Source organism: Gastrolobium bilobum, unplaced genomic scaffold (genome assembly GCF_033153095.1).
Source record: "Gastrolobium bilobum isolate Gb01-03AN ecotype WA unplaced genomic scaffold, APGP_CSIRO_Gbil_v1 utg1269, whole genome shotgun sequence".
Lineage (NCBI taxonomy): Eukaryota > Viridiplantae > Streptophyta > Magnoliopsida > Fabales > Fabaceae > Gastrolobium > Gastrolobium bilobum.
In genome coordinates, this window is record NW_026898540.1 from 589,315 (window position 1) to 608,492 (window position 19,178).

The window sequence follows — 19,178 nt, forward strand, 5'->3', positions numbered from 1 at the left end:
AGGATATGAACTGCATACTTAAATCATATTATAAATTCTAATAAAACAATGAGCCATTTGTTAAGGATATGATCATCCCGTGAACTGCTTGTGGAAGCTGCAAGGAAAGTGCATGCTAATTTATCATTCATTACAGTTCAAAGATAAATTTCAACCATATGTACTATAACATTATTATAATCTACTCTCTATGAGAAAATATTTTCGTTGTTCCAAATTATATATAAAATTTGTATCGTTGTCACCATTAACAAATTACGTATTTACTTATATATATATATATATATGTATATAATCTGGGGTTTGACTAAAACATTGTCAACGTTGTTTTTTAAGTAAAAAAACATTGTCAACGATAACCGGCGAAGATGATAGGGTTCCCCCGCCCAAAAAAAAAAAACAAGATTAAGTTTTAGTTTTAATAACTCATATATATGTCAACTGCCATAAATTAAAGTATGGAATGTAAGATAAATGGAACACTTGTAAATTATATCAAAATAATAGTAAATTTTTAGTATTAAATATCTTTTAATAAGCTTGCAATTACGTCTAAATTTTTTTTATTACTTGCATACGTACATAGCAATACATATTTATACAAATTTTGTGGCCTTTGTTAGAACGAAGCACAAAAACAAAGCCTTAAAAAAGAATATATCTTCTACAATTTTATTTATTCTTTCTTCCCGATTTTGCTAGACATTTTACTATTTGTATATTACAGTTTACTTGGAATGTGATTGGCTCAAGGGCAAATAATTGCTTAACTAGGTTTGCAAAATTTTAATCCCGAAGCTTATGCTAATATATAGTTAATTATAAATCTCACATTCAAAGAAGGATTAGTTTCACACCTAAATGATGTGAGAATATTTCGTACAAATAAAAAAAGTAACTAAATCTCAGGTGGTTACATATGCTTCGAAGCCTATAATATTTAATACATAGTCCTACGTTAGTATAACCATAGCTAGCACTTTCTTTATATAATGACATAATACAGTACTTAATGTCTAATAATTCAATAATAGGTTTACCAAAATAAAATTATATAATAATATAGAAAATTAATTTCGTGGCTTTCTTTGACCAATGGTTGAAGCTCTGGATTTTTTTGAAAAGAAACAATGAATGATTAACTATTATTAACGTATCTATACAATCGCAACAACATAATTATGTATATTTAGAGCAGTGTTGACTTTAGTATTTTCAGAAATAAGAAATAGATAACTATTACTATGGTACGTAGGTAGAATTCAATGTGTTTTTTTAATGTGCTTCTGAAACTAAAGTCGTAAGTTGAAAACCATTTGATTGAGAAAAATGATGAAAAAGTTAAAATAAAAATAAATATATTACATTAGAAATACATAATTATAAGTTAGCTATGACTAATTTCACAACCTTAACATCTAGATTTATGCACGATAAAATTTACTCGCGATCTTATGTTTTATTCTGAAAGCACTTTGTCTGAAATGTCAGGAGAATATAAAGAAGAATGAAAAATAAATAAGAACATGTTGGATACCAAAGGAATACGGATAATTAACCTAATTTGCATTGAATTTCAAGTAATACTTAATACTTGACAAAATTGATAAAAATATATTATTATTCTTTACATCAAATTTCAACCTACAATTTGAAATAATATGCAATGCTAATATGAACGGTAGAGCTGAGCATATGCACAGAATTGTGGTTTTCAAAATGATACTGACATTCCCAATAACATGTCTCGGGCAAAATCTGAGTTCGAGATTCTGTAGTAGTGCCGAATGATGCCATAAACAATGCTTCACGTAAAGTTGACCGTTCCAAAAGCAACATACAGGGAAGGTTTTTAAGATTATTAGCGATGAGGGCATGTACAGTGTACGCAACACAATCACCATGCCCACTTGCCAACTAGGCTCTTTCTTTATTGGACAAATGTCTCATTATCAACTTGTTCACACCTTCTTAGCCATGCCCCCTCTGGGTCCCCCCTCTTCCTGTAGCAGGAGCCAGTAGGAGCAACCTATTTTAATTCATAATAATAATCAGAAAAAATGTCTCATTATGAATCAAAACTAATATGGAAATTAATTAGTTTCCCTGAATCACAACCTTGTTTAGCATTATACCTCACATAAAATACTGCTTTTGTTTGTCAACATATACTGATATTTTTGGAAACCATATTGACCATGCCCCATACAATACAACTAAGAAGAAAGAAAACTAATGGAGTACACAAGATTTATCCATAAACATTCATGAACATATACAATTAAACAGTTATCCTTCCCTCTTTTTTTCTTGTACAGTTTTGTTACACCTAATTTCAGCCTCTTCCTTTTTCTTCTAATTAAGTAATATACAATTCACCTTTGCAACTTGAAACTACACCACCATTCTTGTACCTTTCTCCACCTCCCATTCTTTCTTTCATCGGTCACAAAACATATATATATATATAAAAAGAAAAAAAAAAGGCTAATGTAATGTTACAAAGCTCCAATGATCTTAGGTTTTTTGCTACACTCTAACGTAAACAGTTCCATCTCTCTCCTCTTGCCATTGCAACACCCACCAATAGTAGTAGCATTATTATTAGCATTAGCATTAGGATTAGCATCAGACCCGGGTAGTTTCAAAATGTTCACCCCAAAGAGCCGAACCATCTGAACCGGCTCCACAACCGGTCCAACCGGGTTGAACAATCCAACCTCATTAACATTATTCCTGACTTTCCAGTCTATATAGAGCTGCTTATCCGGTCCGGTCGACTTGTGGAAACAAACCGTGTCACCGGCTTTTAGGTTCTTCTCCTTAACGAACCGGCTCCAACCCTTTGTGAGCACGTAGCTCTGGCTACTGTTCCAATACGAGTACCGAAACCGCCACACTTTCCCTCCAACGTCTTCGAAGTTCAACAAAACTCCTTTCGCCGCCGACGCCGACGCTGACGCGGACGCGCTACCGCAACTAACTCCGCTCTGTAACGGAAAGTGCTTCTCCGCGTGCTGTTTCGGTATAACTAACCGATTCAACTTCCCGACGTCGCTGGGCGTAACGGCCTTCTCGAACAGAACCTCACGCGCCTTCCCGCCACACGCGCCAAACAACGGACCGTTACCGGCGGCGTTTCCGACGCACCTGAGTCTCCGGCCGACGAATCCGCGGCTGCGCTTGCTCTGCTCCAGCTCGTCATTGTACGTGTGCTTCCTTAACATGTCGACGATCTCGGATTTCGAATGCGAGTTGAGGAAATCGGCCTCGACGTCGTCGTCGTCATCGGCGGCGGCGCCACCGCCGAGTGGCTTGAAGTTTGTTACAGCGTCCTTGCCGCGGAACCGCTGCGCCGCGATGTCGTAGGCTCTGGCGGCTTCGTCTTCCTCGTTGAAGGTGCCGAGCCAGACGCGCTGGTGCTTCTCGTAAATCTGCGCGCCCCAGCGTCCGTTCGGTTGCGGCACCACGCCTTTGTACTTCGACGACGGAAGCTTCCGGGATTCGGCTTCAGCGCCGCCGCATCCGCCGCCGTCAGGGTCAACGATCGCGCTTGCGCCGCTGCCGACGCGGCAGAGACTATTCACCGGCGGCGGTGGCGAAAGCTTCTTTGACGTGGCCGTCGCCGGAGATAGGGTAATAGAGAGTGATTCAGTTGTGGTGCTTTCAGCTATGTAACTACCTCCATCCATGTTGTTTCCTTTTTTCTTTTTCTTTTCAAAAAAATGCTTTGTTTTGTTGTATGGGTAAAGGATAGAAGATAGAAGAGAGAAGAGTAAGGGTTTGTTGTTGGTTGGTTTGTTTAAGTGTGAAGTAGCAAGAGAGTTTGTGTTTGTGTTTGTGTTTGTGTGGGAATAGGGGCTATTTGAGGAGGGAGTATATATAGAGGGAACCTGTCCCAGGTAAATGTATTATTTTGTTATTATCATAAAATTGAAAAGGAAATATGCTTAGTTGGGACAATTTATAAATGATGAGGTGATAACTAGTTGCTTAGTTTTAGTTTAATATATATTTATTTGCAAGTGTGTGTGTGGGGGGGTGAGATATGGGGATGTGGGTATAGCATGGTATGCTATGGTATGGTGTGGGTCAACTGAAGGTAAGGGACTAGGAAGATTCATGGTGTGAAAGTGGGGACTGTGAGGAATGGAAGCAAGTAAGGGAAGAGGTAAAAAAGGAGAAGAGGAGGGTGGGTCTATGCTCTGTTGTAAGTAGAGAAGGTCATGACTATGAGTTGTGGGCTTTGTGTGTGAGGTAGGACCCATTTATTATTGTCAAGTTGATGGGGTTCACATGAGGAGGGGGCACCTTGATTTTGTGAAGTTCATCCCCCCTGAACTTTGCTGCTATACTATGCACTACCACCCCTCAGCATGGTCTATTCTCTCTTTTTATTTAAACTTTCTTTTTTTTAATAATAAATGTAAATATGTATGATCAAAATCTACTCCTATGATGCATCGACATTTTAAAATACCTGACGTGTCATATCTGACATTTTTTGATACTTCAACACGCATTGCAGAAATTCAAAAAAGAATTTGAAGGTTGTATTGCTTTGTATTTTTAGTTATAACTATTAGATTCGTTAAATTACGATTATCATTCTATTGAGTTTAATATAAATATATGAGATATCTTATGTTTATTTGCAAAATTGATGGATATTATAAGTTTAGCTTCATTTTTTTATTAAATTATTAAATATTAAATATAATATACACTTCATAAATTAAAAATATTATGTAATATTAAAACGTGTCTTAACATGTCAAAATTTAGCATTTTTTAGAATTAATGTGTGAGAGTGTCATGTTCGTGTCATATCATATTTCATGTCCCACGATTGGTATTGATACAACATACATCTACCCTATTATTTGATGTTGCTTTTATTAGGGGCGAATCTTGGTAAACTGAAATATTATTAAGTGACAAAGGGAAGGGGGGGAGGGGAGGGGATGATCTTCCACTTGGATGGGTTGTGGGTCTAGAGTTTTATTGGAGGCATGGATAGGCATTGAAGAAGGGACATGCTCATCCAACAAGAAATTCTTACCCTCCTTCATTTGTCCCCACCTGGCTTCATCTCATTCGTCCTTCCCAAGTTCCAGTTTGTCTTATTGCCCAGGTTCACCAACAAGTATCTTCTCATCAAAATAAAACAAAACAAGAAAAAAAAGTAAAAGAAAAAGAAAATCCAGCCATTTCATAATTCTCCCTTGGCTTGTAATAACATTGACGTTTCATTGCTCAAGTGGGTTTCTCTTGTTTGTTCTGTGCATTCATTGTCCAAAATGAAGCTTCTTAGAATGACTTGGATTGGTTTAAGGTACAGACTGAGACAACCCTTGTGATGCATTATAATATAGACCCTGCCAATAACTATTTACAGCCATTTATTGGTCCAGAGAAAGAGCGCTTCACATACACTTAGTTGGGGTTGGGGCCACGGTTTATGAGTCATGTTATCATTGTAGATGAGGTTTAGGGCATATATATATAAGGATATGTTTGGGAAACGAGTAAATAATGGTAGGATGGGTATAGAAATTGCATGTTTTAGTCTGGATTTTGTGTGGAGGATTAAAGTTGTATTTTCCATTAATAATCTTCTTCAAACAAATCAACAACCCCATACCTTGTACCGCTATAGTATTAAGGATTTTGGAATTCTATGATTTTCACAGATAATGATAAATAGTAATTAAGGAAAGATTATGTTTACCTTCAATTACTTTTATTTTCTAAAAGTAACTGCTCCCACCAAGCCGTTAGTAGATTACAAAATCTTTTTTACAAAAGTTACGTGACCAAAACAAATTATCAATTCGTTTCATTACTAAACCACACGCTTATGAGACATTTTGGAAGGGGCTCCACATGGAATAGTTTATTGAAATAGAGCACACAAGATCATGGAGTTCTTCTGTTGACCTACTGAAAAATTCCCACACAAGTTTTCAAGTATATTTATAGCAGCAGAAAAATTCTTAGATAAATATTTACAATTTTCACTCAAATTAATATATAATATGTGTAAAAGTATCGTATAAAAGATCGATACATTTATAAAAAAATTAATTACGTTACCCATAATTATTAATTTAAGTATTCATAATAGACAATTTAATTCTAAAAAGTTTCAGAATTAGAAAGATGTTGTAATAGTAATTCCAAAGAGTATACTAGATTCTAAAAATACAAATAGGGAACATAATGTTTTGGGAATGGTTTGGCTAAACATGAGAAAAGGTAGAGTGAAACTAAGGGTCTGTTTGAATATGATTTTATTCTTTATTTTTAAAAACTGTTTTGAATATAAATTTGGAAAACTGATTTTGAAAGAAGAAGAATAATAAAATTTGTTTGAATACTGTTGGATTTAAAGTTATAAAAAAAGTTGTATTTGTTTACAAGAATGTCATCAATAAACTTTTATAATTACAAGATTGCCAACGTAAAATAATTTAAAATTAAAAAAAAAATTGAATTTATTTATGAAAGTACGATTAATGAATCTCATGATTATAAGATTGCAAAAATGATAAAACCAAAAAATAATTTTGAGACATGTAACTTGTTCTTTTCTTTTTTTTTTAGTTTTTAAAACTAAAAAATAATTATTGTTTAAGGAATCATTTTATAAAACAATTATTTTCAAACAAGTTTTTTGCTTTTTTATTGTAAAAACTTAAAAAATTTATTTTTTAGAATCAGAAATCAAATAGGTTCCAAGTTTGATTTCTACGAATATCAAAGAAGTATTTGCCTACAAAATCTTTGCTTAAAAAATTGCATCTTCCATGTATAAGATTCAAATATTTGAATGCAGGTAATTCTTTTGAGTTATCCCAGAAAAGTAATGCGCTAAAATTTAGAAAATTAAAAATTTCATTGCAAATGAAATTGTGTATAAGGTTATTTTTTGAACAAGAGCATTGTTGAAAATAGTTTTATGCAGATAATACTTACATTGGATAACACTTGATTATATACAAATTATTATAATTGTTAGAGTATAATATAAATTATTAGAAAGGCCCATCACCTATCAGTTTAAGCTTTTGGGTTGAATTGGTTCTTTATATAGTATTAGAGCCTTAGTATCACGGGTTTGATCCTCATCGCCCTTCATTTAATTAATAATTAATCAAGTCTTGTGGAGTTTTTAAGCATAATTAGTCGTGGACGTATGCATTGTCCACCCTTTAAGCCAGTGAACTCTCATTTGAAGGGGCGTATTAGAGTATAATATAAATTATTAAAAAGGCCCTAACATAATAACTTAAAATTTTGGGTTAAATTGGCTCTTTACATATTAGTAGACTTTCGGTGTCACGAGTTCGATCTTCTCCGCTCCATTTAATTAATAATTAATTAAGTCTTGTAGAGTTTCTTAACACAGGTGAGTGAGCCTTCACTTGTTAAGTCCAATGAGTTTTTGTACGATGGGACATGTTAGAGAAGTATATAATCTATTTGTAGCCCTATTAATAGCTTAAGTTTTTAGGTTGAATTGGTTCTTTATAGTAACTCCGATTAAATATAATTTACTTTTACTTATTGATTGATGGGTTAATCTGATTCTGTATAGTAAGTTTTTATAATTTATACATTGTGAAATTATTACCTCCACTTGAACTAACTTCATAAGGTAGAGTTTTTTTGTTTTTTTGTTTTTAAATCTCCTATGACTAATTTCAACAATTCTATAATATAATATTTCTATGAAGCATAAGAAAACTTAAAGTTATTCATCCAATTGAATAATTTTATTCTTGAAAACCCCTTAATTATACCTTTGATTACTAAAATCTAGTTTCGAGTTAGTCTTGCTTTATTCTTATTTGATATGCCTCCAGCATATTTATGATTTTAAGTCAAAAGAGAAAGAATCTTGATTAATATGGGATAAAAAGGGCTAGAATTGTTATTAAATTGATAAATCTCAATCAGATACCATGTCACTGAATTTCAACTAATTTTGTAGGAAAACAGAAAAAAAAAGAAGCTCAAGTGGAAGAGCAAATCTGAAGCCCCACGCTATTAGCACGGAACTGGCGCTAGTAGCACCAGAAGAACTTTTTGATCCAGAACCACCACGCTACTAGGGTGGCACTGGCGCTGTCAGCGCCAGCCATTCGAGCCAACCGCGCTGTCAGCACGGGAACCACGCTAGTAGCGCAAGCTTGTTGTATGCTGAATAAAACTCCTACGCTATCAGCGCGAAACTGGCGCTAGTAGCGCGGGAGGTGCGTGATAATTCTTAAACATATCTCATGTTGTATCAGAAGAGATTGGATCCAAGATATACGATGAAGATTTTATCAAGATTTCTAAGCAAGGGCACAAAGACTATAAATAGAGACTCATGCCCCAGAAGATAGAATCTTTGGCTGGAGAGAATTGTGAAGATCAGAGAATTGAGAGAATTCTTGGAGACTCGCGTTGGAGATCAATATTCCATCGGAGTTGAAGACTGAAGACCATTGACCTTCCTTCTTCTTCTTCTTTTCTTTTTCGTTTATGAACAATTTTTATTATTCAAATTTGTTTAAGTCAGACATGAATATGTCTGGCTAATTTCTTTTGTAGTTGAGATCACGGACTCGTTGTGAATCCTTTATATTTTCTATAGGTGTTTTTATAATTTAATTAGTTAGTTTGTTTTATTCTGCCTGTGTTAATTTTTTCCATATCCTGATTAGAATTGGTCACTTTAATTATAGGGCTTTGAAGGTTAGGACTCACAATAGACATATTGAAGTTTTAATCTGGACAAGGATAGAATAACAATTTGTGCATGACCTAGACATAGACTTACATAGATTGCAGACTTTTAATTCATTTGCTTAATGCTTAATTCAAGATGGATTACTAGGACACTAGAATTCTAATTGGGTTAAAGGGTTGAAATCACTAAGACATTAGTGTTCAACTAATTTATAGGGAAATAATGAATTGGAGGTGAAGTGCATCCTGGCTATAGTCTTTTTACAATTTTTACTCAATCTCATATTTTCTTGTCATTCTTGATACTCTTGCATGCATTTTAATATTAATTGTTTTTAAAATTCTGTTTTTAAAATTACAACAATCACTTATTTTCACAAATCAAAACAATTTTCTTTTCTAACTTAAGGGGAATAGTTAAATTAATACTTGGTGCATTAATCCTCGAGGGAACAATCTTTACTTATCAATTTTTTTTACTTGAAACAAACGGTATACTTGTCGATTTCGCAACAAGTTTTTGGCACCGTTGTCGGGGATTAATTACGCCAATATTAGTTTTAACTTTCGATCTTTGAGATTGGAATTTTTTTTATTTTTTTATTTTATTTTGTTACTGATCTGATTTCTCTCTTTTATGCGAGGTAAAGCTAACAGCGAACCTTTACAGTTTGATTCAGAAATCAAGAAGACTACAAAGAAGAACCGGAAGCTAACCAAACTAAAGAAGCAAGAGGAATCCTCAAGTTCAGAGCCAAAAGCAGAACCCGAGATGGCCGCTCATAATCCACCGCCATCGAAGGAGGAATTGATGGAGTCAATCCTGGCTCCAATGTTTATAAGGTAAAATTCTAGCATCGTCAGACCACTAATCAACGCTAACAATTTTGATATCCAGCCAACACTGATATCCTTGGTGGAGAAAGATCCATTTGGTGGGGAAGATTATGAAAACCTCCATGATTTCATGAACAGATTTCTGAGAATCAGTGACACTACTAAGCATAACGGGATGTCAGATGATGCAATTAGACTCCGGCTGTTTTCTTTTGCTGTAACAGGGAAAACTCTCAGATGGTTGGATAGACAAGCTCCCAACAGCATCAGAACGTGGGATGATCTGGCAGCCAAATTCTTCGCAGAACACTTCTCTAGGGAGAAATACAACAAGTTGGTGAATGAAATCACCAACTTCACTCAACAGCAAGGAGAGACGTTATGCGCAGCTTAGACCAGATTCCAAGAACTGATCAAAAAGTGTCCCCATTATGATTTTCCAGACGAAAAGAAGGTCAGAGTCTTCTACAATGGAATGACACCAAACACCAGACTCCAGAATGGTAATCAATGGTGCAGCCGGTGGAACCATATGGAAGAAAATAGCAGCTCAAACCTTAGAGCTGATTGACTTCATGGCAAGTAATGAGAATGCATCAATAGCGGTTCAACCAGTTAAAATAGTTCAACCAAAGAGGGGACTTCTGCATTTGGAAAACAATGATGCATCGCTAGCAGAACAAAAGATCCTATCTCAACAGATCGCCAGTTTGAATGCTAAGTTGGACAAGATGCAACTTTCTACAGCTCAAGTTAACTCGATTAACTGTGAGTATTGCAAAGGAGAGCATGATACCAACGAATGTCCAATCTTGGTAGGATCATATGCATTACAAGTTAACGGAGTCTGGTATGAACCAAAATCACTGCAGAACTTCCAGAGAAACCAGAACAATGCTCCAAGGAACAACTTCCAAAGGAGAGTTCAAGGAGGAGGTTTGGATTACAAATCCAACCAATATTTACAACCTCCTTCAATTCCACAGACTCAACCATCTGAATTAGAAAGAGCTCTACTACAGTTGACAAGGACCACTGATGAATTCATGCAAGAGACCAGATCCGCTTTCAAGAATCACGAAGCATCTATAAGGAATCTGGCAGTTGTCAAGACAATTAGCTGAGAGAAATTCAGGAACATTCCCCAGTGACACCATAATCAACCCAAGGGAGCATTGCAATGCCATCACTACTAAAAGCGAGGGTCTAGAAAAAGTGGAAACTCCTACAAGCAAGAATGAGCACACATAAGAAGAGGAGGAAGAAGCAAAAGAGCAACCTCCTGTAGTTCAAAAGAAGCAATGAGATTTCTCACGTTTTGAGAAACTTCCATATCCCATGATGAGCAAGCAACATGAGCAAAAGAAGCAATTGTTTAAATTTTTAAATATTTTTAAGAAATTACAAATTAACATTCCTTTTGCAGAAGCTCTAGAGAAAATGCCTTCGTATGCTAAGTTCCTGAAGGAGACATTATCTAAGAAGCAGAAGCTCACAAAGGATGAACTTGTTACACTAACAAAGGAGTGCAGTGCAATCATACAGAAAAACTTGCCTCCAAAGATGAAGCATCCAGGGAGCTTCAGTATTCTATGCACCATCGGCAAGACGACTATAGAGAAAGTCTTATGCGATCTTGGTGCCAACATAAATGTGATGCCTCTCACCCTGATGAAGAAGCTGAGAATTGATCAAGTAAAGCTGACGAGGATGAATGTTCAACTGGTCGACCGCTCAACAAAGCAAGCACATGGTATTGTGGAAGATGTGCTCGTCAAGTTAAACAAATTTATAATTTCTGTTGATTTTGTTATTCTTGACATTGATAAAGATACCAGTGTGCCTATGATCTTCGGGAGGCCATTCCTAGCAACCTCAGGAGCACTAATCGATGTACCTAAGGGTGAGTTGATAATGCGCGTGAATGGAGAGCAAGCAACATTCAAGGTACTTACAAGTGAAGTTCCATTACTTGCATCTCAACCTAAAGATCAAGTTAATTATATTGCGGAGAAAAAAGTTGAGGAAAGGAACAAGAAGGAAGTCCATCAGCAGCATGAAGAAAGCAAGCCAAAGGTGAAGATGGAAAAGCTCAAGAGAAAGGAAAAACATGTGAAAACTAAATTTAAAGTTCCTGAGAACCCTCATCCTCATCCACTTGCATATGATCATGGAAGGACACAATACTGGACCAAGAAGACTGGACCATCAATGGTAACATGCTTCCAACCACCATAATCACAAGGGGTACGTCAGGCTCGTGACGTTAAACAAGCGCTAGTTGGGAGGCAACCCAATAGTCATTTTTCTATTTTATTCATTTTATCTTTACAAGGTAGTTTTAATTTTAACAAGTCAAGTAATTAGTGAATTAGTGACCATATGGAAAAGTTTTAAATCTGGGAATTGGCGCTATTAGCGCCAATTTGGCGCTAGTAGTGCCATAAGACTAAAAAGAGACAGTAAGTCCGCACTGACAACGCCAGTATGGCGCTATCAATGCCAGAATCCCTCGAAATATTCGCGCTTACAGTGCAAGATCCGCGTTATCAGCGCCAGAGGGTCAAAATCTTACAGTAGCTCCGCCCTAACAGCGCGAAATCCACGATAATAGCGCCGGAGTCACAAGTTCATGTCACACACTTTACAATTTACTTTGACTTAGTATTTTATTTTGAGATTATAGTTTGGTTATGTCTCTTCATACATTTTATTGTTATGATTATTCTGTTTGACGTTTAACAAGTGTGTGCGTGTTCCACCTGCGCAGAAGTAACACTCGACTAGTTTAGTTTATTGCTGGGGATAACAACATTCTAAATCTGGGAATTGGACGCATATCATATGCGATAACTGCCAACTGCGGAATTGCACAACAGAGACATCTAATAGAAAAATTTTCTGTTAAAAGGGGAGATACTTTAACCTTTCTTTTTATTAATTTCTGCTATTTTTAATTCAATCTTTTAGAAAAAAACAAAAAAATTAATGAATTCCTGAACAAGCATTCCTAGATTTTGCAAAAGCCAACTCAGTAATTAATTAGATTCAATCATAAGTAGCACATGTGATATCTGTGGAGCATTAAATTTTTAGATAATCTGAGGGTGATGATTGTTCGTTTGTATTACTGTTTTGATAAAAATCCTTATATAATGCTTGATGGAAATTTTGAAATTAGATTCTAGCTTGAATTACAACAGTGAGGATTGAGCCTAAATATAATTTTTTTCAGAGAGGCCTCACTGTAGTAGTTTTCTAGAACTTGAACTGTCTCTCTAGCTTGCATGCATTACTGACATGATGAAGGCACATTTATTCTTGTTAACTTAGAGCCAAATAGCCTACCTAGAAGAATTTTTCCATTGTTAAGCCCTTTTGAGCCTTAGACCAATTTATTCAAAAACCTGATAAAACTACTTAACCCTGTTTCCATTGACACATCTTGAGAGAGATTGAAATGCTGATCCAAAGAAAAAGAATCAAGGTACTTCTCAAAAGGAAAAGTTAAGTAAGTTGAAAAAGGAAAAAAGAAGAATAGTCTCCAAAAATGCAACTCAAAAGAAAAAAGAAAGAAAACATCTACAAACAAGGAAAGTGAAGAAAAATGTAGTGAAAAAGGGAAAAAGAATCCCGAATTGACGAAAAGTGGCAGAAGTAAAGACTGAGAAGGAAGTATTGTCAAAAATCTCAGTATTTCAGTCTCTCAAATTAATCACCCTATGTCCAAAAGATTCTTACTCCCAAACCAAGTCAAGTTATAATCTGTCAAAGACCTTTTGATCAGTCTATGCATGTCAAATGGGTTCCTTAATCTTAGGAACTTGAGAATATGATCAAGCCTATGAAATTACTACTACACTGATGGAATGAGTGTGAACCCATCAAACACTAGAGTGATGAGAGTTATATAATTATCTAGTGAGGAACATTCAAGTTATGATCTGAATTCTTGATAAAACTGAAAAGCATTATTTGAAATTTTTAACATGGAGTTATACATGCATAGCAATTTGATCTCTTAAGATATTCATGTTCCATGTTTTTCTTTCTACATAGTTAATCCTTGCTTCTAACTTTTATTTATTACATTGCTGAGGACAGCAACGTCCAAATCTGGTAATTGTTTGATATGCCTACATGACATATATAATTTTAAGCCAAAAAGAGAAAGAATCTTGTTCAATCTGGGATAAAAAGGCTAGAATTGTTATTAAATTGATAAATCTCAATCAGATATCTTGTCACTGATTTTCTACTAATTTTGTAGGAAAGCAGGACAAAAAGAAGCCCAAGTGGAAGAGCAAATCTGAAGCCCCGCGCTAGTAGCGCTAGAAGAACTTTTGGATCCAGAACCACCACGCTACTAGCGTGGCATTGGCGCTGTCAGCGCAGGAACCACACTAGTAGCGCGAGCTTGCTGTATGCTGAATAAAACTCACACGCTATCAGTGCGAAACTGGCGCTAGTAGCGCGAGAGGTGCGTGATAATTCTTAAACATATCTCAGGTTGTATCAGAAGAGATTGGATCCAAGATATACGATGAAGATTCGATCAAGATTTCTAAGTAAGGCACAAAGTCTATAAATAGAGACTCAGGCTCCAGAAGACAGAATCTTTGGCTGGAGAGAATTGTGAGGATTAGAGAATTAAGAGAATTCTTGGAGACTCGCGCTGGAGATCAGGATTCTACCGGAGTTGAAGACTGAAGACCATTGAGCTTCCTTCTTCTTCTTCTTTTCTTTTTCGTTTATGAACAATTTTTATTATTCGAATTTGTTTAAGTCAGACATGAATATGTCTGGCTAATTTCTTTTTGTAGTTGGGATCACGGACCCGATGTGAATCATTTATATTTTCTATAGTGTTTTTATAATTTAATTTGTTTGTTTGTTTTATTCTGCCTGTGTTAATTTTTTCCATATCCTAATTAGAATTGGCCACTCTAATTATCGGGCTTTGAAGGTTAGGACTCACAATAGACATATTGGTGTTTTAATCTGGACAAGAGTAGAATAACAATTTGTGCATGACCTAGACATAGGCTTACATAGATTGCAAACTCTTAATTCATTTGCTTAATACTTAATTCAAGAGGGATTATTAGGACACTAGAATTCTAATTGGGTTAAAGGGTTAAAATCACTAAGACATTAGGGTTCAACTAATTTATAGAAAAATAATAAATTGTCTGAGCAAACAAATTAGTTAATTATAAAATACAATATAAGAATATAAGGGAGGATCAGAGGTGAAGTGCATCCTGCCTACAATCTTTTTACAATTTTTACTCAATCTTATATGTTCTTGTCATTCTTGATACTCTTGCATGCGTTTTAACATTAATTATTTTTAAAATTCTGTTTTTAAAATTACAACAATCACTTACTTTCACAAATCAAAACAATTTTTTTTCCAACTTAAGGGAAATAGTTAAATTAATACTTGGTGCATTAATCCTCGAGGGAACGATCTTTACTTATCATTTTTATTACTTGAAACGAACGGTATACTTACCGATTTCGCAACATTATTCCAAAAATAGTAATAAGTATACTTAGCTCTATCCAACAATTTATAGAATGTTCTTGTTCTCAGTTATTTGACTCTCGGTTGATATAGCCACTAACAAAATTAGCAACAGGCGTTCTGATGTTGCCATTTGAGAATCAAAACCGGAGTTCAGCTTAGATTGTGTATATAAAGCCGTATGTATAGGTATATCTTATGGGTAGGGTCCATTAATGTGAATTCACATTATGTGACTATTTCAGTACAAATAAAGTTTCTCATATTACATATATATAAAAATGTGTGAGGTTATTTGAGAAAAAGAGAGAAAAAAAATTAGATCTCGTATATATTTATATGTATATAGAAAAAAAATTTATCTCCTAAAATATGATATATTTTAAACTCAAAGGTATACTAATAAAGCAGCCTACACAGGTTTTTTCTCAAACAAAATGTAAATTAAATAAACATATAGAATATATGAAGCTTGGGTCATTATAAATTTTGAAGATGTTATGATGCATCAAGAAATCTATCGTTTGAAAAAATATTTTCCGACTTCAATAGTTTGTTAAATATAAAATATTATTTTAATTCCTGGTTGGCATGTGACGGAGGGAAATGAAAGTAATGATTAACATTTGAAGGTATAAAACATATTAAAATGGGTATTTGAGCAAACAGTAGATACGTTTATTGTTGTTGAACAAGGAACACACATATACGGAAAAGTTGTCCTTGTTGTATAATGTCCATTCCTATTTCCTACCAAGTGGGAACGTGTGTGTGACAATAGTTTGTGGTGTCACAGACCCTAAAAAATAAAAATAAAAAGTGGAGGCCAATGATTTGCTGGTATAATGGTCCATTATCATTTTTATCGGACTCATATCCTGTGCTTCCGCTTAGGTGACTCAGTCACATGTACGCTTCATCAAAAATCCAATTTCAAGCACTTTTCTTCACATGATGTTTTGATGCAAAAATCAAATCAAATAGATAATGAACCCCTTACACATGAAATGTTGCTTGCAAGAAAAACGATTATATATATATATATATATATTTGGCCAGGTGATATAATTGATGGTGACACAACCACTCATATTGCGAATGTGTTTGGATTATAATTTTCTAATTGTAATTTTAGAGTTAACAATTTTTCTTTTACTTCAACTTCATAACTGAAGATAAAAATGGTGTAAACATAATTTAATTATATTTTTGTTAAATAAGTTAATTTGATAATAAAATTTTGCTTGTCTCCCTAAAATGGTGAAGCTTGACAAATGTTATTTCAAACACGCTACGCTAACCATTTTTGAGTTAAACTTGGACAAGTAGTTGGATTCAATAAAAAATGAAAAACCAACTAGTTTAAACTAAGTTTTTTTTTTTAAAAGATTAATTTTTTTTTTCTTTTGTATTTTGTTAGCCAGACTACCAGACTAGGGAATCAAACACCTAGTACAATCCTTCGTTTGAATTTTTTTATGCTATGTATATATCTAGATTAACTTATTTTTTTGTTTAAAATATATTATAACTGAAGAATTTTGAGAAAATTCTAAAGGTATATTTTTCTTTAAAAAATTAAACAAATGTAAACTTGTATTGAGGTGTATCATTTTGTAATTCGCCCAAACAACTACACGTGTTGAATGATAATTACATAAGATGCAATATCATCTTTGGTATGCACAAATGGTGATTAAATTTCCCTATTCTTATGATTGTTTAAACAAAATTATTAAATGGGGGTTCCTTTTCAGAACAACAAAGTGTGCAATTTTTTCCTGTGGAATTTATTTAGGTACAAAAACGGCACTATTCAAAATTGCAAAAAATAAATTACAAGAAAATAAAATTCGATGGAAGTTTTTAAATTAACCATAAAATTTAAGGGTAATCTATTTAAAATTCAAAGCTCTTGTTAAGCAATATTTCCTTCGGGAAGCATATTATTCCAGTATACCAGCATTAAGCAATACAAAGGAAAAAACAAAACAGTAAACAAATTTTATTCAGTTTTTTCACAAATTGATGACTTTTTGTGATCAGTTTTTTTTTTTTGGGTAAGATTTTGTGATCAGTTTCTGTCTTACACTCGTTGCCACGAAAAGTGTATAATTAAAATATTTTGTATCTTATCAAATAGATGAATTGTCGGCTAGTACTTTTAGGGCTGCTGAATAGAATAATATAAACGTCAAAGTCTATCAAATCTGATAAAATTATGGTTGCATCAGATATGAAGCACCTTTTGATACTCTATCGTTTTAGGCAGTAATTAAAATCGGATCATGTGATCTAATTAAGTCACCCGTTAAACAATCAATCCGTCTGAAAATAGATGAACTAATTCTAAATCGAGTTAAATTACTATATATTAAAATAACATCAATTTTTTTAGTACTTCAATAACATTAATTTTACATACACGTATTTCAATATATATTTTCTTGTGTTCTTGGCTTCAGCTGTTTCATTAACAATCAGCTGGTTTGGACCTTAATCACTGTTAAAAATATAATTTAGACTAATCCAAGTATGGTTAATTAATAAAAGCAATCATAGCTTAAAGCACTTCTAACTATCCCTTAAACTAGAGCTTAGGCATAAATAAGCTCCTTTCTATAAGATTATAAGATGATATACATTTTCAAAAATCTTTTTATAATGGGTGTTATTGGAGCTATTATTATAATTAATATTTGGTTATTTTTTTCATTATTTATATATTATAGGTGAAAGTATATATAGAAGAGAGTGAAATAAATAGTTTAATTAGTGGAAATCAAGCTTCCAAATTCTAGTTGAGCAACTGTGGTTATCTTCCTTTAATTGATTCAAATGCCTATCTATCCCACTTTTTAAAAATACGGTTGATTTTGTTATTTCCTTCACAATATGAACGCAAGTCACCTTTTAATCTTACATAACCAACGCTAAAGTGCTTTTGTCACTTTTTAATAATAAAGAATCCCAAAGGTTATCTCAAGAGAGATATTGGGTGCCATTTCTTTCCAATTTGTCAGAAACCCTTATCACAAATCAACCAAACAAATTCCGACAAGGATTTTCTATAGAGGAGGGGGTGATGGTGATAAGAGCCTAAGAGGTGAGGAACCCCATTATTTCACATGTCTAATGTCTTTGATATCCTGTTAGTTATAATATTTTTTCCCTTGTTCGCCTCAAAAGCAAAAGCAAAAGCACCTGTTTATCTGTGTCATTGGCCTTTCCCCCCATTAAAAACAGTACTTGTGATTATCTCATATACCTAATTTACTATGTAATTTCAAGTGCGTGACTTGTTCCCACTTTCCCTTCTGCTTACCTAAGGCTGCTTTCTAGTTGGTGATGACTTAGATTTATGACTTAATATTATGTTGCCACGTCATTCCCATGATCCGAAAAACATTAAAAAAAAGGGGTCATGACATCAAATTAGAAAGAAATGAAGATGCTACACGTTTGTTTGTATTTTTTTTTTAAAAAAAAAAAGTTGCTACACGTTTTTTGATGAATCATATTATAGTTAATTTGTATGAATCTTTAATTGGATGATTTAACATGATCTGCAAGCACATATTCTCTCTCAACTAAGATAAACATGTTACACGTATATTTCCCTAACTAGCTTGATGTTAGTGTTTATGATAATGATTGTCATTGGAGTTGATTATACTCACTAGGATGATCGCATCATCATTTGCCTTTTCCTAATGGGATTTCCTTTTTCTTTCTATTGGTTTAAAGGGGATAGAAGGATCTCTCTCTCTCTCACCTTTTACCGCTGGATTTGTGTCATCAATTTGTAACACTGCACTAAGTTATAGCACAATGAGTCTGCATCATCTGCAGTTCAATAAAATTACATATGGTGCAGTGATAATTATTCAATTATGTTTTATCTTTGAGATTTTATTAGAAAAAATATACTTTTTAAATTTGAAATTGACTCTGAAGTTTAAAAATAATAGCAGAGGATGTGATCCCAGCACAGCAAACACTCATCTAAAATGTGTAACACAATGTGGCCGAGACGAGATATTTACACATCACTGATATTTTATTTGTGTGG

The 19,178-nt window shown here is 34.0% G+C and overlaps 1 protein-coding gene across 1 annotated transcript; it reads right to left on the bottom strand.

Moving 5' to 3' along the window:
- Window positions 1-2,243: 2,243 nt before the first annotated feature.
- On the bottom strand, window positions 2,244-4,114 carry LOC133317259 (AP2/ERF and B3 domain-containing transcription factor RAV1-like). The gene has a single exon (XM_061519113.1). The coding sequence runs from the start codon at window positions 3,690-3,692 to the stop codon at window positions 2,499-2,501; it is 1,194 nt and encodes a 397-aa protein (XP_061375097.1). The 5' UTR covers window positions 3,693-4,114; the 3' UTR covers window positions 2,244-2,498.
- Between the last annotated feature and the right edge of the window lie 15,064 nt (window positions 4,115-19,178).